The sequence below is a fragment of the Chiloscyllium plagiosum genome, unplaced genomic scaffold, assembly GCF_037043375.1.
Source record: "Chiloscyllium plagiosum isolate Xiang-an unplaced genomic scaffold, Cpla_swu_hap1 HiC_scaffold_12, whole genome shotgun sequence".
Classification (NCBI taxonomy): Eukaryota; Metazoa; Chordata; class Chondrichthyes; order Orectolobiformes; family Hemiscylliidae; genus Chiloscyllium; species Chiloscyllium plagiosum.
In genome coordinates, this window is record NW_028270150.1 from 49361150 (window position 1) to 49384148 (window position 22999).

The following is a 22999-nucleotide window of genomic DNA, read 5'->3' on the forward strand; positions in this document are numbered from 1 at the left end:
ATTTCTCCCCATAGGTGCCAAATGGTGAATCACAGTTACTACATTCTGGCCAGAGCTAACTTTGCAGCCAGTATAAAACACAGATGATATTCAAAAATACCTGTAGATATTTTGTGCTTAACCAGTGTTTTTGCTCATTTCTAAACAACACTTCATGGCTTCAATAGCTATTATTAAAAGCTAAGTTAGAGACCTAGGGCTCAACATCACTGGCACAAGGGCCGATTTGGAGAACACTCGGTGTTTGGAAGTGAATCAAGACCTTCCCTGATCATCTAAGCTTTAAACAGACTGCCTGGTTTAAAACAACAGACTGTGCAGGTCTGACTCTTAAACATTGAGTTTGTTATTCTCAGTCTGGTACCAATATGGCTCTTGACCAGTGAAGGAGAGAAATAAAGAGGAAATTAAAAAAACAGGATATTGTTCCTATGTGCCGTCCAAACATTCACCTTGAAAAAGGAGTGAACAATCTGTGAACACTGGGTAAAACCAAATGGACTCTGATGCCAACAGGAATAGCCTGTCAATTCTTTCCTCCACATTCAAAGTGAGAGCTATTGGGATTTCAGAAGAGGATCTAATTCACATGCAGAACAATTGTACTCATAATAAAAAGGAAAGAACAGAATAAATAGTTAGAACAGAAATTTTGGCTTTTAGCTTTTAAATTCATCCTCCTTGGCAAACTTTTGACTCTAATATTTTCTTTTCTCCAATTTACAAAAGGATGTACAATTCCCCAGAATGTCTTATAGAATGAAACAGCTCAGTTCCAGTAGCCAGTGAAAGCCAGAAGATTGAATTATAATTCAGTTTGCTTCAAAAATCTTTTGAACAAACCAAACTTAATAAATACTGGTGTTGGAAAAAATAAAATTCCCTCTTTCTCCCAGCTTCCCTGAACTTTAAATAAACAATAAAAATCCCTTTGAAAAAAGGAGAGCATCCCTGATCACATCCAAGAACATTACACAAGTTTTGCTCAATGATATCTCCTGAAATGAGAAATGAAACTAACCTGAAATATCAATGCGTACAGAAAGAGAATCAGAACGCTGTGGAGGCATTTTCTGCCATGTTCCAGTCTCTGATTTTACCCAAGGTGTGACTTTGCAGAAATAATCCCCAGCAACAGTCTTCTCAGAACAATGAAGTCGTAGACGGAATTCGTGCATGCTGATTCGTTCAACGCTGATATCACTATTGGCTTTCAGATGCGTCACCACTGACCTTTGATCTATCAACAGCAGAGGACGTTCGCTTGTGTCATTGGAGAACTGTTGGGTCACAAACCATTCCACTTCATACAGGACATCTAGGAGTAATGTCAATTCATCCAAATTTAGTTTAGAATTGCTTCATTATAACCTTGAATATATTCAAAATTTATTTAATTTCTCAAGAGACACAGCTCATTCACAACACCAGAATTTACATCAGGAAGGCGGTTAATAAACAATCCAGAAGAATAATCAATTGAAGGAAGGCCAAATTTGAAAAAAGGTACAAATGGCTCTGGGTTGAATAATTTGGAGTTCAAGCATAGCCAGAAAAATGGTAGCTGATCAATGGGCCACCTTCAAAATAAAAAGACAGATAGTATGGACACAGATGGTCAGGCAAATATATCCAAAGGTGCCTGGTTGAGAGGGGAATAGAACTTGTGACGAAGTACTAAAAGTATGCCTATGCCAATGTCAGGTATAAAATAAAAATAGAGAAGCTACGTGCTGGAGGTGGTGGTGTGGGGGAAGTGGGGGTGGAAAAGAGGACAGAGAAGAGAGAAGACAAGTGAAGCGAAGCAAATAGGGTAGATCAAATGAGAATAGCAAGCTAACAAAAGGAAATGCAAGTATCTTCTCTGGGCATATACAGAGCAATCTCAGTTACCCAAACATCAATAATCCAAACAAGATCAAGGTCCTGATGCCTGGGTAAACTGTGTTATCCAAACAGAATATTCCCCGCCTGTGTCGTTCAGATAATTGAGGTTGCCCTGTACATACTAAAGAGGGGGAGGGGGACCCAATAGTAATCAAAAGGGGGACTTAAATGAGGCAAACAGACAGAATGCTGGAGAAACTCAGCAGGTCTGGCAGCATCTGGGGTGAGAAAAAGAGTTGGTGTAGAGTCCAGTGACCCCTTCTTTATTGAGAAGGGAGACAGAGGAGGAAATACATGCTAGAGGGTTTCAAATTGATGAGAACGGCGAATTGCATAGGTCACCTGTACTTAAAGGTGACAAGTCACAGAGCAAATGAAATGCATTCAAAAAGGAGCTGAATGAAGTGAGAAAGGAAACTGCTCAGGCACTAGCAATAATTTTGAAGTCTTCATTAGGATCATGGTAGTGCCAGGGAGCTGAAAATTGCAATATTAACATTTTATTTGAAGGAATGTGTGAAGTCCAATCAACCTGTATTTGCTTATGAAAACAAAAAAAAAAATGAAGAGAGAGAGGACCTTGTATAACTTCAATTTCAACTTCAACATTTGCAGAGGATACAAAACTTGGAAGCATAATAAACTTCAAGACAGAAGGTGAAAATCTTCACAAAACAGAAGTTGGAAGAGTGGGCAAATGGGTGACAAATGAACTTTGAGGTAAAGGTGAAGTCACCATGGTCCTATAGGATTATAGGGTTGCTCTCAGTGATGATTGATGGTAGTTTAACCGGAGGGTTACTACACTTCAGGTGAGGGGGGGGGGGAAGACAGAGAAGGAGTCCTTTGTGATAATCACAGCCAGTGGAAACTGAACCCAAACTGTTGGCATCCTTCTGCATCGCAGATGGAGTTTAATCCAGATAAATGCGAGGTGATGTATTTTGGAAGGTCAAGTACAGGTAGAAAGTATACAGTGAATGGCAGAACCCCAAGAAGTGGGTTCTACCATTCACTGCAGAGGGATCTGGGTGTGCAGGCCCACAGATCACTGAAGGTGGCAAAGCACATAGATAAGGTAGTAAAAAAAAAAGGCCTATGGCATACTTGCCTTCATTGGAAGGGGCAGTATAACTTCTTTATCCTTGTACTCAACATACCTTTATAGAACTTTAGTTAGGCCATACATGGAATATTGCACACAGTTCAGGTCACCAGACTACCAGAAAGATGTGGATGCTTTGGAGAGGGTATAGAAAAGGTTTACCAAGATGTTGCCTGCTATGGGGGATCTTAACTATGAAGAAAACACTGGGTAGAGTAGGTTTGTTTTCATTGGAACACATGAGGATGAGGGGAGACCTGATAGAAGTTTAAAAAGATAATGAATGGCATGGATAGAGGGGAAGTATGAGGCTTTTCGCCCAGGGTGGATGGGCCAATTACTAGGGGACACAGATTCTAGTGTTGTTTGGGAAGGGTGTCTGTCTGTCTGTCTGTGTCCAAGAGCTGAAAAGAGGGGTTTTTCTCTCAAAATGTGGTGAGTTCCTGGAACGCATTGCCAGAGGTGGTGGAAGCAGACACAATAGCAGCATTTAAGAAACACCTGGATAAATACATGAATAGGAAGGAAATGGAGGGATACAGATTCTGTAAGTGAAGACAGTTTTCATATGGAAGGGCAAAATGTGTCAGTGCAGGCTTGGAGGTCAGAAGGGCACGGTCCGGTGTTGTGTTGTTCTTTGTTTGTTCCAGTGAGGAGCAATTAATGCTGACCCAGTCAGTGAGGCTCATGTCAAATTAATTCAAAATGTCAAGCCAGTGACAGTACAAACAAAAAAGGAAATATTGGATTAAAGATAAAAGGACAAAATAGTTTTATTTCAACATAGGGTTTTAAAATCTCATAAGAGTGTAACTACAGATTTGCTAACTTTTTTTGGCATTAGTGTTTCATTGGCAAGTACCAAAGAGTTGAGGAGAAAGTACTCCGAAAGGGTTGAGAATCTGAACAATTTGCTACTCCAAAGTGCAATGGATGCTGGGACAGTGAGTAAATTTAAGGAGGAGGAGTTAGACAATTAATTGGTAATGGGTTGAAGGGTTATGGGGAGAAGGCAGGAAAACGAGGGCGAGGAACATATCAACCATGATTGAATGGCAGAGCAGACGGTCTAATTCTGTTCCTATATCTTATGAAGTAAGTACTTAATATTTCACATGATGTATTTAAAAATGGATAACGAATTTGGTATGTCTAAGTAGCTGTGGAAATTTAAAATGCTCAAAAATAGGCTCCTACTTCACTTCAGACCAATTCTAACTTTGAGAGGCCGTCATTACTTTTGATCTGGACACAAACTGAAGATGCTGCTCACTGCATTTCAGTGGGGAGCTAAGTAAAATTTTGTTATTTTCATGACACAAATAGAAGATCAGCCCACCTCAGACAGCTACTTTGGGATTTCAGTGTTCAACTCTGCAACAGCTTTTGTCTCAAATTGTTGTAGCATTTGTACATCAATAAGGGAGTGTTCTAGGTCATGTCATGTTAATGTTGTAATGAAGCCAACTCACTTCACTGTTATTCTTAACTAAAGGAGTTGCTAAACATGAAGCACAAATATGGTTTGAGACATTTTGCATTAGTAGAAAGTTTAATAACACTTTCAAAATAAAATGTGTGTATTCTGAAAGCTACAAAAAAAATTAAATGAACTTTACCAACTATAGTAATTAACAGGGCTCAAATATTACATAGGGGAGTTTAATTGCTCCTGTGCAAGATGGGATATGGGCCAGGTGCTGGCAGGTGAGACTAGATTGGGTTGGGATATCTGGTCAGCATGGATGGGTTGGACCGAAGGGTCTGTTTCCGTGCTGTACATCTCTATGACTATCAAATCAAAGCCAAAATGCTTTCTGTAAAAATTCCAAATGTCATTGCAGCACCCTATCGATTCCAAAGTAAAAAAGTAGAAGAAGATGATTTGAACACAAGATCTTTAAATGTAATTTCATTCTAGAAAATTTGAGAGGAAAGCTGCTTTAGAAATACGACAGGTGCAACTGCATGCAGCTCACTCTAAAGCAGTAGCTTAAATCACCTTTGTTTCAAAGTTTTACCAGGCGGGGATGGGGTGAATTGTACAGGGAAAAGGCTTAATGTAAATAAATATTTCCATACCCTACTGCACTAGAGTAGGATGCATTAAAACTAGCACACAGTCAAGAAAAATACTTGTTTATTGTAATAAAAATCCCAAAGCATTTCACAGGAGTATTATAAAACAAAATGACTCAGCCATGTCAGCAAATTAAGTCAGATAAATCAAAAACCCGCCTCCATTACTCAGCTTAAGGAGGGTCGTGAAGGGGAAAAGCAAGGTAGAGACAGAGCGATGAGAGACTTCTAGAATTTGGAGCTTACATTCAACTGAAGGCATGGCCATGAATCATAGACCAATTAAAATCAGTAATGTTCCAACAGCCAGTGTTTAGGACCACAAATACCTTAGAGGATTGTGCAAATTATAGAAAAAAGGGCCAAGCCTGGTTTTCAATATTCATTCCTTTAAAATGAAAGGATCCATTAGATTACTTAGCAAAAACATAACATTTTCCCTGCATTACAGATATTAACCTAAACATAAAATTTAAACCAGGCTGGTAGGGGAGTTTTTTGGGGGGGGATTCCCAAGAATAAATAACAGATTTGACCTGCATCCTCCACCATTAAAATCATTCATGTCATATTGGTCGATAACCTTCCAATCATTTGCCAATGAGATCAAATTGCAAAGCAAACATTAAGCAAGCTACATTTTTAATAAACAGATTCCCATTTTTCCCTCCTTTGGAGTTGCAATTCTCTCCAATCACCTCTATTACACCAAAATAAACAACATTTTGAACTGCCTACTGTGCCGTACATTGCCTAGTCAACTTTCTATGAAATCTCAACTATATAGTCTCCTTCCTATCAGAAGGATGTTGTGAAACTTGAAACGATTCAGAAAAGATTTATAAGGACATTGCCAGGGTTGGAGGATTTGAGCTATAGGGAGAGGTTGAATAGGCTGGGGTTGTTTTCCCTGGAGCATTGGAGGCTGAGGGGTGATCTTATAGGAGGTTTATAAAATCAAGAGGGACATGGATAGAGTAAATAGGCAAAGTCTTTTCCCCAGGGTGGGGGAGTCCAGAACTAGAGGGCATAGGTTTAGGGCGAGGGGACCTAAGGGGCAACGTTTTCACAAAGAGGGTGGTGCGCACATGGAATGCTTTGGCAGAGGAAGTGGTGGAGACTAGTACAATTGCAACATTTAAAAGGCATCTGGATGGGTCTATGAATAGGAAGGAAGGGTTTAGAGGGACATGGGCCAAGTGCTGGCAAATGGGACTAGATTAGGTTAGGATATCTGGTCAGCATGGACGAGTTGGACCAAAAGGTCTGTTTCTGTTCTTTACATCTAGGACTAACAGAGGAACTAAAAAAAAAAAGAGAGTCTTGGCTGCTTGGGCCCTGGTTATAGATATGATGGGTCACTTTGCCTGAATAGGGACTCATTTTTCCTTCAATATTCATTGCATCATAGATATACAGAGAGCAGGAGGAGAGGAGTGAGGCGGCACAAGTGGCAAATTCCAGAGAAACACAGCAGCTGAAATGGAAGTATGCTTGCCTGAAGATTTCAAACATCATCTGCTTGAAACCATGAACCTTCTGGGTACATTCTTAGAAAGTTAGTACAGACCTCCGTGATGGGCCTGCTAAGGTTACCTGAGTTGTTAGGTATGTCCGATAGATCAACAGTGCAAGTCATTTCCATAGTCTCGCCTTGGAATACATGAGGCTTCTCAGATTGTAAAGACACATTAAATTGAGGGGCTGCAAAGCAAGATAAGAGACAAGCAATGGTTTATTTTATTATCCTCAAATTATTTACTGAGTGCAGCTTTAAACTTTGAAATTCCATTCAAAGTACTTGTCTTCCTTCTAACATAGGTCACGACAATAGATGATGGGAGTTGAAATGTTGAAAATCCAATTTTTAACAGAGACTTTCGTGAACTAAAACGTGACTTTTGTTTAAAAAAAAAAGATAATTACCTAAAGTAACCATGATCCCCTGGCCTGAGATTGAGACAAGTTTTAATAACAAGTTTTAATAAACCAATGAGATGCACAAAACCCATCTACACTGAAATTACAAAGTCATCCAAAGACAGTGGAATTTGACTGGGCTAACAAGCACTCAGGAAGCTTGACACCATCCAGGACAACACAGCCTGCTTAACTAACACCTCCACAAGCATTCAATTCCTCCACTATCAATACTCAGTGCACACGCTCTTACTATCTACAGGATGCACTGTAGAAATTCAGCAAAGTGCCTTAGACAGCATTTTCCAAACCCAAACTCACTTCCATCTGGAAGGACAAGAGCACAGATACATGGGAACACCACTTCCCACAAGTTCCCCTCCAAGCCACTCAACATCCCAAATTGGGAATACATTGCCATTCCTTCACGGTCTCTGGTTTGAAATCCTGAAATTCCCTCAAGGTCACTGGGGTCAACTTATGGCATATGGACTGCCGTGGTTCAAGGCAGCAGCTCACCATCACCGTCTCAAGGGCTTGAGACCCAGTTTGAACAGAAGATGAACTCCATTTAAGTCATTTTTTTTGTTATTCAAAATGGCACCCGGATTGTGACGTAACACTTCTTAATGCCAATGTTGAGTTGCTCATCTGTTAAAGACCATGTTAGTTAACCTGAGAATTTAACTTTCAAAAAAAAGTGTGATTTACAAAGTTACATCCTCAGGTTAACTAACAAGGTCATTCTAACATATGAGAGAGACTCAACAAACAATCAAGGTATTTTTCAATGTATAACTTCAGTTACATCACACTAAACTTTTGCTATAAATTCTGTGGCTTACAACTGTGTACTCCACAACCACCTGATGAAGGAGCAGTGTACGTACCTGGGAAGATAGTGAAATCATTTATAACTAGAGACAAAATAAATGCTGGCTTGGCTAGTGATAACCATATACCATAAATGAACAAATACAAAACAATGACCAAGCCAGCATCAAGAAAATCTTGTTTCAATTTGATTTATTGTAGACACATGTGCCATATATACTCCAGTAATAGTTGATCTAATGTAAAAGTAGACTCCTCCCCCATTTTTGACCAAATAACTTGGAATTTTCCAAGTAGTGTAAAGGTCGACCCTAGTTCTTCACCGATAACAGATCAACATTTATAAGTTAATGTGGCAACTGTCACATCCCACTCTAGCTTTCCAATCTGCTGGTTGTTCCACTCCATTTCTGGTCTTCCTGTCCACTGGCTGTTTGTTCCGCTCCAGGTTTTCATAATTATCATAATTTATTTGGAGTTCAGTTGGGCTTCTGCTAGTGATACAGTATGAATTTTGACGGGCATGAATTTCAGCCCGGGTCGTATCCAAGTAATAGTCGACCCCATAAAATTTAACCTTAAGTAGTAGTAAAGCGAACCGACTATTACTCAAGTATATACCGTACTTAGAGAGAAAAGCTTTGTTTTGCAAGCAATACAGGCAGATCATAGCAAACAAGATTATACAGATCATAGGGTGCTTAGACAAAGTGAGACATACAAGGTTACGGCTGCACAGGAGACATGCAAAGTAAGATCACCACCAGCAAGATCAACATTTGAAGTTGGAGAAATTCATTCAGCAGTCTAACAGCAGGGAAGCAGCTGTTCTTGAACCAGTTGGAGAGTGTTCAATGCTTCCGTATCTCCTGCCTGATGGAAGAGGTTGGGAGAGCGCATTACTGGGTAGCACATATTCTTGATGTTGGCAGCCTTTCTGTGGCAGTGAGAAATGTAGATGGAGTCCATAGATTGGAGGTTGGCTTCCATGATTATCTAGGCCATGTACACAGCCTTCTATGGTTTCTTATGGTCCTGGGAAGAGTAGTGGCTATACCAGGCTGTTATGCACCCAAATAGAAGGCTTTTGATGGTGCATGTGTAGAAGTTGGAGGAGGGTCCTTATGGACATGCTGAATTTCATAAGCCACCTGAGGAAGGGGTGGTGTTGTTGCGCTTTCTTGACCACCATCTACGTGGGAGGTCCAGAATAGATGGTCAGTTATTGTCACTCCTAGGAACTTGACACTCAACTCCACCTCTGCTCCATTGATGTAGATAGAGGAGTGTCCTCCTCCTTTCTTCTTGAAAAGAATGATCAGTTCCTTCGTTTTGTTGACATTGACAATGTTATCATTGCACCATCAAGTCTTCAAACTCTCCCTGTATTCTGACTCATCGTTGTTTGATATCCATCTACCACGGTGGTACTCAGATTATTCAACTACTTCGTACGGACTTGGGCAACAGTGTCATGGGTGTACAGGAGTAAGGTAGGGGGCCGAGCTCACATTTTTTTTTGGGGGGGGGGGGGGCACCAGCTTTGGGGATTATCGTGAAGGAGGGTGCTGTTGTCTGTGGGTCAGGAAGCTGAGGATCCAGTTGCAGAGGGCAGAGCTGAGATCCAGGTTTTTGAGATTAGTCTGGAAGGGATAATGATATTGAAGGTAGAACTGTAATCCACAAGTAGGAGTCTGACATAGGTATTCCTGTTGTCCAGATGTTTCAGGGATGAGCACAGGGCGACAAAACTGCACCTACTGTGGACCGGTTATGTCAGTAGGCAAATTGCAGGGGATCAAAGCAGTCTGGGAGACTAGGAGTTGATGTGGGCTATAACAAGCCTCTCTAAGCACTGGACAGTAATCATTAAGGCACTTTAAACGTGTTTTCTTTGGTACTGGGATGGTGGTCTTTGATTTGTAGCAAGGAGAGGCTGAAGAGGTTAGTGAATACCACTGCCATAAGTTCTGCACAAGTTCTAAGTGCATGGCTGGGGACTCCGTCTGGGTCAGCAGCTTTTCTCGGGTTTAATCAGAGACCAAATCGGATGTCTGCAGCGGGGACAGAGGGAACAGGTGCACCTGGGGCTGTCTGGGCAGGTGATATCATGCCGCTGACTTTCTGTTCAAACTGAAAGCATTTTCAGCACATCAGGGAGGATGTCTCTATTGTGCTCTGCTCCATTTTGTATCCAGTTATGTTGTGTAGGCCTTGCAACAGACCAGTGTACGTATGGTTGGTTTGGGCCTCTAACTAGGTCTGGTACTACCTCTTGGCATCTCTGATGGCTTTGCAGAGGTCAGATCTAGATTTTCTGTAAAAGTCTGGGTCATGTAATTTGAATGCCATAGTCCTGTTTAATTATAGTCTTCAGTCAACAATGGATTTCCCAATTTAACCAATGTTTCCAATTGGAGAACACGGAATGATTTATTTGGCACTCAGTTTTCTGCATTTGCTAATGAAGTCCGTGACAATGGTGGAATACTTGTCTAGGTTATCCGCTAAGTTTTGAATATGGGCCAGTCCATTGATTCTAAGCAGTCCCATAGAAGCTCTTCCACGTCTCAGACCAGCACTGTGATACTTTGTATAGGATCCCCCTGTTTCAGCTTCTGCTTATAAGCTCACACTAGCATGATAAATTCAGAGATGAAAAGGTTGTCTGGAGAGTAATCAGCCTGAAAAGATGATGGATCTGACACAAATATACAAACTGTCTTACATCAATAGCCACTTGAGCAAAGCAGAGGAAGAGGAAAAGGAAAAGAAAATGAACCAACAAAAGTCTGTCACAATCTCAAAGGAGCATCCGATAAGTACTTAAAAGGAACTTAGGATAATTATTTGCTGAGAATGCAGAATCCATAAAAATGTCACCACTGCTGTAGGGTGCAAGTCAACCATTAAACAAATGGCCTCAGGTTGAAAAAAATCTAACTTCGCAAACAAACACACAAAAACAAAACAACATTCGTCATTATCTAAGTTTGAGCATTAGGAGGCAATAAAATCCCTCTTTCAAGAAAGGCTTGTAATTTGGCCCCTTCATTTTAATCTAATTAAAAATTAAAATGTAAGCAGGACCACCACATTCTAAAGAAAAAAGCATCTTTTGCAGCCAAGGGGTTGTTAAATAGGAAACCAGCTCTACCTTCTGACTTGTTTACATAGTTACATATGACCCATGAACCAAATTAAGAGGGTGCATTTACTGCCAGTGGTCAGCAGCATTGAACATAGGTCAAAGAGTGAAACACTTTTTAAAAACACTTTCTCCCAACCTGTCCTCCACTGAAGGCATTGAACTCTGCTGGCATGCAGTTCGGTTGCCACAGGCTAACCTCCAACTTAATCTTTCAAAATGTCTTTTCTTCATTGGCCAAAAATTTCCAACCAAATTTATGAAGGACACTTTCTGATGCAGTGTTTTTTTTTGAATGGGAATGGACAGCCGGGCGAATTGTGTAAACCTTTACAGCCAAGCCCAAGCACATAGCTAATTCAATCTGAAAACTTCCAGTCCGTACAGCTTGATGTTACAAATGGTTAGTTACGGTATGCCAAGTCAAATGTTCTAAAACATTCTGTACTATTTAGTGCTGATTCAGAATACTTCTATTTCCTCAACTGGGCTGAATTAGATACTCCACAAGGTGAAGAACGAACAATTACATTTGAATCAGTAACAAATTAATTTGAACTCTGTGGTAACCACACGTATTGCAGCTCTAGAATAAAAAAGGAAAACCTGCATCTTTTTAGTGGTGGGAGTTGCAACTTGATTAAAAACAGCATTTCCCTTATTCTGTACTAAATAACATGCCACCAACAATTTCACTGGCAGAATATTCACCTATAAAAGCTAAACTGGGCAGCCACAACTGAAACTATGTGCACTGATGCAGAGATTCTGGAAATAATATAGCGTCTAAAATACCAGTGTAGGGTAAAATTACATTGCCACCTCATGACAACCCAGAAACCTCAAATCACATGTAGTAATAATTATAGTTTTCTGTTAATTATTTCAGGAATCTAGAGAGTGTTTCAAAAACATATCCAGGTTAAAAATTTGACCACAGCAACTGAAGATGCTGATAATACAGGAACTAGATTAGTCATTTACAGATTAAATATTGAGTGCTCAAAAATAAAACTGATGCATGGTCAACAGTTTAAAAACAAATTGCACTGTACTTTTAGCAAATTCACACATTTGCAAAATCAACTATTCCAATCTAATCTCCATCCCCTCCACTGCCTTTTTATTAAAGTGCTAAAGATTTGTTTAACGAGTTTTGGTCACATTGAAGCTTCATTAGGACTTCGGGGTTAATTTATAATACTTAAAACATTTTCAAAGTTTCAGTGCTGTTAAAATTTTTAACTTGGAAACAAAATTCAAATCTGATGGAACTTGAATTCCCACAATTGAATGCAGGCAAAACAACATTTGGACTGCAAAAGAGATTACAGAGTCTCTGGGGTGTGAACGGGTTCCATTCTTGGGTCTGTTTGCATTTCAATTTTAAGGCAAAATCAGAACACAATGCAGGATAACTTGAAAGGAATCATTCACAAGGACAGGAAGTGTTCATATGTTGGATCTTTTATGAATATTTTAATTACAGGGGTATAATTTTAAGTGTGGACATTCACAAATCAGGGACTCCCTGTGTATGTTTTCTAGGTTGTAAAACATTCAAATCATCCCTGCGTTAGAAAGACTGCTACTTTGGTTTTATACTCAGCAGTCCTCTATTAAACCACATCTGAAAGACACAGCAACTTATCTGCTGAGGATTGTCAATAATTTGATTAAACTAAATTCAGAACTTACCCGCTGTTTTAAAGGTGACAACAACAGTGTTGGATGAATTTGTAACTATTTCAGACCACTGTCCATTTGTATCTGGAGCCCAAGCTTGGACAATACAATAATACGATCCCTCATCGGAAAACTGAGTCCTGTACAGACGGAAACGGAACTCATCACCACCAACTTTTTCCAAAACAACATCTTCTGATCGGTCCTTGTCATCCCATCTCTCCAATTTGACCACCGAGTCCCGAGTCAATGAAATAAGTTTTTTACTGTGTTGTGTGTCCATAAAAGTTGGTTCATTCATTGCTATAGCCACAGAATAATGAGGAACTTCAACATGCTCTGCAGAAACTCTACAGATCATCTCAAAAGTGTTGCCTCGTGTGGATACTGGTTTCTCCTCTATTGCTGTAATACTTAGGCTTGGATCTATGAAAGAAAGGAAATGCTATTAAGTGCAATTAAAAAGATAAGGTCTTCATAATTCTAAACCAGTTGTTATAATCTAAAAGACAATTTATCTGATGTCTAATACACACCAACTTTGGTCACAAATTGTTCCAGAGTGTGCAGAACATTCTGCTTAGTGGAAAAAGAATTTTGACAATTACCACCCATAGTAACCCACACTGCACTCTCCCAATGTCCCACAATTATGAAAAATAAATAAAGGCCAAGAAATTCTGTAGGTGGTGGTAGCATGGAAAAGAATAAATTCACTAGACCCAGCCAATATTAGCCTGTTTAACAACCGAAAGCAACATCTAACAGTTTTATCTTGTCTACATTAGCACTTACAAGTGTTGATCAATTTTAATTTTCTCTCTCTATTTTCAAAGACTTTTATATACACAGCCAAACATCAGACTTTCTAAAAAAAAAAGAGCAGAGGAGACCTTACAAAAGAACTGTTGAAATATTTTACCTTCGGTTTTCCAGTCAATATCAATGGCAAGTGAAGAGACTTCTTGTTTTTTTAACCATGTGTTACCTCGTTGTTTAATCTGAGCAGTAACATTGCAAAAATACTTTCCTCTATCAGAGGGTAAAGCCTGCTGCATCTGAAACTTGAAAGTATGTAGTTCAGACTTCATAAAAATGATCTCTCCCTTTTCTGCACGCTCAACATATTCATCAAACAATTGTAGTGTCCAATCTGGATCCATTGTTGCTATAGGCACTGTCACTTCAGAAGTTCCAATCAGCTGTTTTGGGCTGACATACCAGGCTACAGTCAGCTTTGTGTCATCTGCATTTTGTAAGTCCAACACCCGGCACTCAAGCTCAGCTGACTCCCCTGAAGAGCTAGGTACCTTGATGGATTTTAACTGAACAGTGTATGTAGGATCTGCAGAAGCAATTAAAATGTAGATTATGAGTTATACACTTTAAAAAAAGTTCAAATGATACAGTTCATTCCACTAATAAGTGATTATATAGGTAACTACTTGAAAAAGTGTTGACAAATTGCAGTTGTATTTTTAAAAATATGTTCATGGGATGTGGGCGTCACTGGCTAAGCCAGCATTTATTGCTGATACTTAAATTTCCAGAAGACAATTAAAAGTCAACCACATTACGGTGGGTCTGGAGTTACATGTAGGCTAGATCTACAGCAAGGATGGTGGTTTCCTTCCCTAAAAAAGGACATTAGTGAACCAAACTGGTTTTTCCAACAATGGATTCGTGGCCATCATTAGACTCTTAATTCCAGTACTTTTTCAACTAAATTCAATTTCCACCATTTGCTATGGTGGGATTCCAATCTGGGTCCCCAGAACATTATCTGGATCACTGGATTAATTTATCATCAGTAAACAGGTTCAGTGTGAAAACTGTGTTAGAAGCACACTCCACTTAGAACAGCATTTTTATATCCAGGTCTGAATCTCCAGACTTGTTTGCAGATTGTTAAAGGGAACTCTTTGCATGCCAGAGTTTCAAAATGTTCCATCAAGATGCAAAGAATTGTGGGAAAAATTAAATTATTTCAAAAGTAACTGAGGAAAACAAAAAACGTGCAACATGGGCCACACTAACCCATGAACAAACAAACTCTGCCACAAGAAAACATTACAACACATTCACACTGAAACTGCAGTTTCAAAATGTAAATGTTGCCTGAACCTGGAGATCCAATGCATGATCAGACACTGGCAGTGATCAGGCAAAAGTGTAGTACAAGTGCAACTGTCCTCAGAGCAAAAAAAACCAGGAACCAAAGATCAGTTAGACTCTCAAACTGTTGGGAACCTACTGGAATCCAAGGTGATTTTTTTTCTCTAAGTGCATTGTTAAAACAGAGAAATCATGTTTCACAAATTTATTAGAACATTTATCAGGATGCAACTAGCAAGGTTGCTAATAGGAGGACCAGTAGTAAAATCGGAGCTTCCAAAAAGCATTCAATACAACGCCAGGAAGAGTTAAGGTAATGCATTGGTTAAGCGGGCAACGATTAGGAATAAAATGGAGAGTTTTCCAGTCAGCAGACTATGACTGTGTAAGGCCACAAGGATCAGTGCCAGGGCCTCAAATATTTCCACTCTATATTGATGATTTAGCAGAACAGACAGCAAAAAAAAAAATCTAAAGTTTGCTGACAATACAAAGCTAGACTGCAAGGTGGAAACAAAGAGGAAGAGGAGATAATAACTAGATTCAAATGAGTGAGCAACAAGTGCTCCCTTTGATGGGGATGGAATGGAAAATCAGAAGATCGTTAAAAGAGCAGAACTTGCAAATAATATTCACAGGGACTCGGGTGTATTTATGCAAAGATTACAAAGTTGGCACTCAGATACAGCAAGTAATTAGATAAGCAAATAGCTTGCTGGCTTCTGTTTTATTACAACAGTTGCCTTGTATCAAGAAAGCCTTGCTTGTAAAGTTTTATAATTGTATAAGCCTTTGGAGACTACTGCATGCAGTTTTGGTCTCCACATCCACAACAGGACTGCACTGGAGGTAGCCCAGCACGTATTCACTTTGTTGGTTCCTGGAATAACAGGAATATCCTATGACTAGGTTAAATTGGTCCTACATTTGAGAATTTTGAAGAATGACGGTGATCTCTTTGAAACAGTCAAGCTGCTGAAGGGGATAGATACAAAAAAGGTCATTTCCTAGTTGGTAGTTGGGGAATCTATAGAGGAAGAGTACTGTCTCAAGATGGAAGTGAACATCTGGGTTGGAGATGCGAATAAATTTCTTAATTCAAAAGGATTGCAAATCTATGCAATTTCTTGCCTTAAGAATGTATATGTTCCATCTTTGAATACATTTCAGATGAAGACGGACAGATGTTTGGACTCTCCGGGAACCTAGGAATGAGTAGATATTAAAGTTGAGGCCAAAAGTCAGCCTTTATCATATTAAATGTGAAGCAAATTTGAGAGAATGCAAAATGTACTCCTCCTCCTATTTACAGATTTAATGAGTGAGCCTGGAAGGGAAATTTTTATCTTGAAGCCAGTTTAGGTATCAAAAGCCTCAACTTGGAAATGGATTGCAAGGGTTTATTTAAATAAATGGAGGACAAAATGCTTTACCTGAACACAGCAACACTACCAGGTAGAAGCGGGACAAGTGCAGAAGTGGGCTTTTACTGGGATCCTCAGAATCTCTCCCAGCAAACAGCCAAATGAGCTGAGTCAAGGGTGTTTGTGAATGGCTGAAGGTGGAGACGACAGAAGAAAACATTTAATCCACCATCTCAAAAGGAGCACAGGGCTACTGGCTTCCTTCGAAGGCCCTGGCATATTATTCACGTTCTTTGTGGCCCACAATTAAAACAGGGATTTTAAAAACAAGAATCACAGACACGATTGTATGTATTTGCTCCTCATGTTTCTGGCAAGAGTTGACCTAGGCATGAAGCCCAATTTCTAAACATTCCAATGCTGTCAGGAACTCCATGATATAGTCAGAGATCAACATTTTCCATATTTGTTAGGCTCGCATCCATCCTCACATCCTTTAGTTTGAGATGCCACTTTTCAAAAGGGCATTTACTTCTCAATGGTTTTCCCAATACTGGTTTAAAATCAACTTACAACTATCACTAGTCACAAAACAATAATAAATTTGAGTTAGCTGTACATAAACGCTGTCTCTCCTGCTGCTGCACTGAGACAGGAAGTCAGTGCCGTTGACGCCAATGGGCATATGGAACTGGAGGCGGTACCCATTTTGCCCATAAGCACTGACCTCAATGCACATGGCTGATCACTTATTACTTTGCTCACCACCCCTTGGTACAACCTTCCTGGCTGCACCACTCCCAGTGTCGACATGTCACTAGCCAGCAGACTCTTTGCTTATGGGGAATGATAAACAAGGGAACAGGGAGGCATGGGTAAACAAGATAGCCAGCGAGCAGAGTGGCCAAGTATTGAGGGTTTGGCAAGCAATTCACAATCCCAGAATTTGAATTGACATGAAAAGCTTGGAAAAACCATATTATAAAAGTGTTGCACTTATTAAAAACTTAGCTAATGTCATGTATAGACACAGGTCTTAGATTCCAGAAGGTGCCTAGGGCTTAACTAGCAATGACAGGAGACAAAAACTACATGGGTGGCAAGTGCATTGCCTGCAGTTCCAGCAAAGACAACTTTGTATTAAAAGCTTAAATAGAATATTGTCTACTTTAATACTGTGTCATGTAATATACGTGCCAAGGCAAACAGATAAAATAGAATACAAGACATTCTCTATGGATGTTCTAATTTCATATGTATGGGCTTTAATTAAATACTCTAGCACTTGTAAAATACTGAAGAATTAAATTACCTAAAATATCAACATTGACACCAGTTGGACGGGATGTTCCCTCTGCTGCTTTGTGCCAGCTCTCACTGGTATATGGCACCCAGACCGAGGCTGTACAGTAGTAATATCCACTGTCTGTTTCATCAATTTGTTGCACTCTCAGTCGGTACTCACTGCTACTAATCTTGGTCAATGTGACAAAATCAGTACCGCTCACCACTGCTGCCCGGTTAAAGCTCACTAGGACCTTATCACTTGGAGGATGCATTGCTGCAGATGCGCTGAAATACCAGGAAACTTCAACTGTCAGTGTGTCTTCAACTCCTGTTACGTTGCAGATGAGATCAATTTCATCACCTTTATTCAAGGTGAGTTTCTGGCCGATCGCAGAGACATTTAATGTCTGGGCTGTAATAAACAAGCAACATTGTACTATTTAAATCATAAAACATTAGAATCCCTACTGCGTGGACAAGTCATTCAGCCATCACATTCACATCAACCCTCCAAAGACCATCCTACCCAGACCCATCCTCAGCCCTCTCCCTATAACCTTACATTTCCCATGGCTAATCCATCTAGCTTGCACATCCCTGGACACTAACCAATCATCTAACCTACATATCTTTGGACTGCACCAGAAAACTGGAGCATGCAGACACGGGGAGAATGTACAAACTCCACACAGAGTCACTCAAGGGTGGAACTGAACCCAGATCCCTGCCACTGAGAGGCAGCAGTGCTAACCACTGTCGCCATATACTCTTCAGTAAGCCTTCTCGAAAGGAGTATTCTGCTAATGGTTGAAGTTGGAACTTTGCCACCTGTCCTAAGATGGACCATTGAGCTGGGTGACCCAAATTATTATGGTCAAAAAACTAATTGTCTTGTTGGTTGAATAATTTGTTTACATTGTGTAATGGTACTCATTCTTCACATGACCATTTGATTCTGCATGCTTCCTGTGTTCTCACACCCTTCGCTCCTTTCACCACCTATTGAAATCTAAATATCGACATGAGTTGCTGCAAGGTAATTGCTAACCAATGAGGAATTTTTAAGCCATCCTCTCCAACTCCAGTAGTGATTTCTACTATTTTAACAACCCCCAAACTATTTTTCTTGCTCGTCGACTTAATTCTTTCAGTCTTGTTGTTTCATATATGCAAGGCAAAGAGTAAAAGAATCATGCCCTTCCAACGCTTGCAAGTTCTAAACAACAATTTTAAAACAGCTCTCAAGTCAATGAATTAATATTTATCTTGTGTCATATCTGATAGTATCCCATGCAAAGATTACCAGACCCTTACACTTCCTTAACATGCCTCTGTATAAAACTGCTTAAAATTTTATAATCGACGTTACATTTCACACTTTACATTTTAAACATCTTTCTACATAACACTACATTCTGCTAATTATTTTTTTTAAATTTATATATGCACAACAAAAAACAAACTGGTTTTTGACCCCATACATGGATGTTTTATTCCCTTTGCCTACAACTGGATATAAAGGTGTAAGCATGTGATTTTTTTAAGATTACATCATGTATTGCCCATCCCTCATTGCCCAGAAGGCAGTTTAAAAAAAAAAAAATCAACCACATAGCTGTATGGAGTCACATGGAGGCCAAGTCAGGCAAGGTTGGCAGATTTTCCTTCCTGAAGGACAACAGCCAATTAGACTTTTAAAAAAAAAATTTGACAGTGGTCACATGGTATCTACTTGTTATTCCAGATTAATGAATTCAAATTTCAACCAACCTGCCATGATTGGATTTGAATGTGTGGCCCCAGAACATTGGGCTAGTAATCCTGATTCCAAGGAGATGAAGTTTACCAAGACATCACTGCCTCCCCCATTAGGGATGATGAATAAGAGTTTAAGCCATGTCAACATGGAGGGAACCCATTAGCTTAATTTTATACTCAATGTAAAAATTAACTTTTGAAGCTGCCAAAGACAAGAATCAATTAAATGGCAATGTTTATGAAACATTCAATGTGAACACTATTTAAATCACACTAACACTAGGTGACTCCATCCAAGCCACCCTTAACCCAAGGGAAGGAGGAGGGATCGATCATTCAATAATGTTTGCACGATGATTTAACCCATTCCAAATTTTGGGATTACTTTGAGAATAACATACCCAACTGCTGCACTTCAATCACTTCAATGTCTGTAGTTTTTTCTTGAATCAGTTTCCAGTTGGAGCCATCTTCTTTGACCCATTCTGCTGCCACGCAAGAGTAAACACCCTCATCCTCAGGTCGCAAACTGGTTATGATTAATTTGAAGAGACCATTTGTTTCAAATCCCATTCTAATATCTCCATTCAGATACCTTTCCTTGTACAAATCGCCAGGCTGAATCCAACTGTCTTTAGTGAATGACAGAAGATTCTCACTCTTATTGCTGTTTCCTTTTAACTGCCACGTGACAGAGAGGTGAGTGGAAACAGATGAAGTTGTCCTTGCGACACACTGAAGTTCCAATGGTTTCCCTTCTAAGTAAGTTACAGGCACTGTGCTTCGGGACTTTCTAGGTGATACACTCAGTCCATCTGGGATCACTGTTTGAAGAAAAATGCATCAGGATTTACTAACAAAACCAGACTAAGAAGATACTTGAAAAGAATAGTCAAAGTAGAGCCAAGAGCTTTACTTTAACTCTTACAATAACAATGCCTTATTTCGATACTATTTTCAGTTCTCTTTCCCCCTTTCCAACCCCAGTAGTTCGGAAATTTGTTGGCTCAACATAATATGAATGTTGCAGTAAAGGAAAATGGAATTTCTTTATCATTTGAACTTTAATGAAGTGATAGATAGAATACTTTGAAGCAATACTCTTTGAAGTGATTCAATTATATGCTAGATTTCATTGAGTATATGAGAAAACATTCCAGTTTCATCAACTTAAGACATTTTTAAGTTTGTTTTTTGACAGTGCTCTTTAAATTTACACTTTCTCGTAACCAACTGGATGGCAGTTGAAACTGGTCTTTCTGATTTCTCCCAACCATTTCCCACCTATAATATCTCTGAAAAATGCCACTGTCATCCTAGTGAAACCCTCTATTTTCTCTGGTCAAGCCTGCTTTCTTGAAAGAAGATACCCAAAACACAGACCAGAATATTTGACTTGAAGCCAAACCAAAGATCCATGCAAGTTGAACACTACCTCTATTTTTGTAATTTGTACCCTGCAATGTAGAGACTGGAACACCAAGACTCTATGAGCTCTTTCAAACTTCATTGATTTTATGTTTCTGAACTCATTTACAAAGAACCATTCTACACAGTGAAACTCATTATGGGAAATGGCAGCTTCCCAAGATCTTTACAAGGATATCAGATAGATTGTTTAGCATTTTCAAACTGACAAGTAACAACAAAGCACAGTGTCAGTAACTGTGAAACAACATTACAAGACACAAATACTTAATGATTCATCTAGTTATAACATGAAACCCCCAACTCAACCAATACTTTCTGAAGGAGGCTCTCCCTATCAAAATCATTCTTTAAAACGGGACAACATAATACATCAACTACTCTCCCTTGTCCAGACTACAGCCTATTGAAAAGAAAGTTAATTTCCCTGGACAACATTGGTCAAGTCCCTATCACTACTCAAATCACAAAATCTGCATTTGAACTCTTGTTATTGGATTCTTTGCAGCTTCCACCAATTGCTATTTTGATTAAAAGGACACCAATAATACTGTCCAGAATTAAATCTCAACATATTTGCTACTCTGCAATTGATTGAACATAGACCAGTGTGCCAAGACAACCCACAAATTTGTGCAGGTGTGGAGACAAAATGTAAAATCACAACATTTACAGATACTTTCAAGAGGGGGTCAACTTCAGTATAACAATTAGCAATGGAACCCTTCTTGAGGGGGTAAGGTGGAGGGGGAAGAATAGAGGCCAAGGATTTCCTTTTTCTGATCAGTAACCAGGAACAGCCAAAAAGGCAATATGCATTTGCACATGTACAAATAAAAAGCTATGTTCTGAATAAACTGGAATAATAATAAACAATACTTCCATAGTTGAACATCCTACTCTTGCTTTTGGTTGAGACTTGGAACTTGGCGGAATTAGCAGTCAGCTGCCAGAATTATAACCCATTATCCAGCAGAAAATTTAAGGGGTACAGAAAGAAAAATGTGAAAAATTAATATTTTGCCTCAATATAGTGAGTGTAAATACAAATGCAACCAACTTGTAACCCATGCATCCACCGGAAATGGATTAAAATAGCAGTTAATATATCCTTTGTAAAACCTACCCTGCAAGAACACACTGTCATCATAATTTCCAGAACTATTTTCATCTGTGCTAGGTGTCTGGCACTGATATCTCCCATCATCCTCAAATTTAACGCTTTTGAAGTGCAGCTCAGCAGAGTAGTCATTAACTCTCTCCACCCAAATTTCTTTCTTCTGGATTTTCTCCTTGTATTCAGCATCTGAAAATTCAGGTTCCAACGTGCTGACAATCCTAAAGTGCTTGTTTGCATGGGTCACAGACCAGTCAAAGTTCTGTTCAGCCGGCCCTTGATAATCACTGACGTTACAGGGAATGGTGACTGGAGTTCCAACAATACGGTACAGAGGGCCCAATGGGACTTTCACAACCCGTCCTGAAATCAGTCCTGCAAGAAGAAACCCAAACATGAAAATGTCTCAATATAGACAGAAAACATCAAGCCAGAGGAGAAATCCCCACATCATTACAAACAAAGTCAATAAGCATGTTTATGCTTGTTTGTAAATATCTTACTAATCTATGGTTTCAACTGATTGAACTATGATTGCTTTAGTTAAATTGGTCATACATGGTGAAAAAGGAGATAATTAGTTCTTAAAAGTCAGATGAAAAGTGTATTTTAAAAGAGTAGTACTTGCTAGCTCTACTGATTTCTTAAAAGTATGATTGATGAAATCACATCTCTTTCCATTGGTCACAATGTTTTAAATTTTGAGCCATCTATTTCTCCATGCAAACCTCAGGCCATAAATGATATCATTGACTAATGCATCAGCTATTAAATGTTGTTATTCGGGAATCCAGACATGAGCAACTGTATTAAGAAAGACATCTGTACTAATGTTTGACCTCAATATTCATTTACATGACATACACGTCTAGATCAGGGCTTACACATGAATAATGACACTATAGAATCAACGATACAGAGAGCCACAATTTGAGTGTGCATTTCAATGTCTGCTATTTGTCAGCCTTTCCCTTTTAATTGCCACAATCCTTTGTGCAAATTGATTTAAGAAACAAGCTCAATATTGCATCAAGGAAACTGGGCACCTGGAGAGCGTGTTTATTTGCATCTCCTTAATCAGGCTGAACAATTGTGAAATTAGCAGTACAAAAACGGAGAAGGAAATTAGAGTGGGTGAATTCAAAGTCAAATAAACCACAGCAGAAAGGGACAGAAATTGTTTTATTTTCTCTCAATTCAAACTTTAAAATAAAAGAACTTCAAATGTGATATTTTCAAAAGTATTCAAAAAATTAAATTTAAAGGAATGA

The 22999-nt window shown here is 39.2% G+C and overlaps 1 protein-coding gene across 1 annotated transcript in view; it reads right to left on the minus strand.

Annotated features, from left to right (window-relative positions):
• The window catches only part of LOC122555180 (prostaglandin F2 receptor negative regulator-like), a 66137-nt gene that overhangs the window by 4782 nt on the left and 38356 nt on the right, over positions 1–22999 (minus strand). Inside the window, exons 2-8 of the mRNA XM_043700919.2 lie at positions 21738–22103; positions 19585–20007; positions 17451–17837; positions 13582–14004; positions 12672–13085; positions 6668–6775; positions 1022–1318 (exon numbers count right to left, since the gene is read on the minus strand). Of these exons, the coding sequence (XP_043556854.2) occupies positions 1022–1318; positions 6668–6775; positions 12672–13085; positions 13582–14004; positions 17451–17837; positions 19585–20007; positions 21738–22103 (2418 nt within the window). The remainder of the gene's footprint in view (positions 1–1021; positions 1319–6667; positions 6776–12671; positions 13086–13581; positions 14005–17450; positions 17838–19584; positions 20008–21737; positions 22104–22999) is intronic.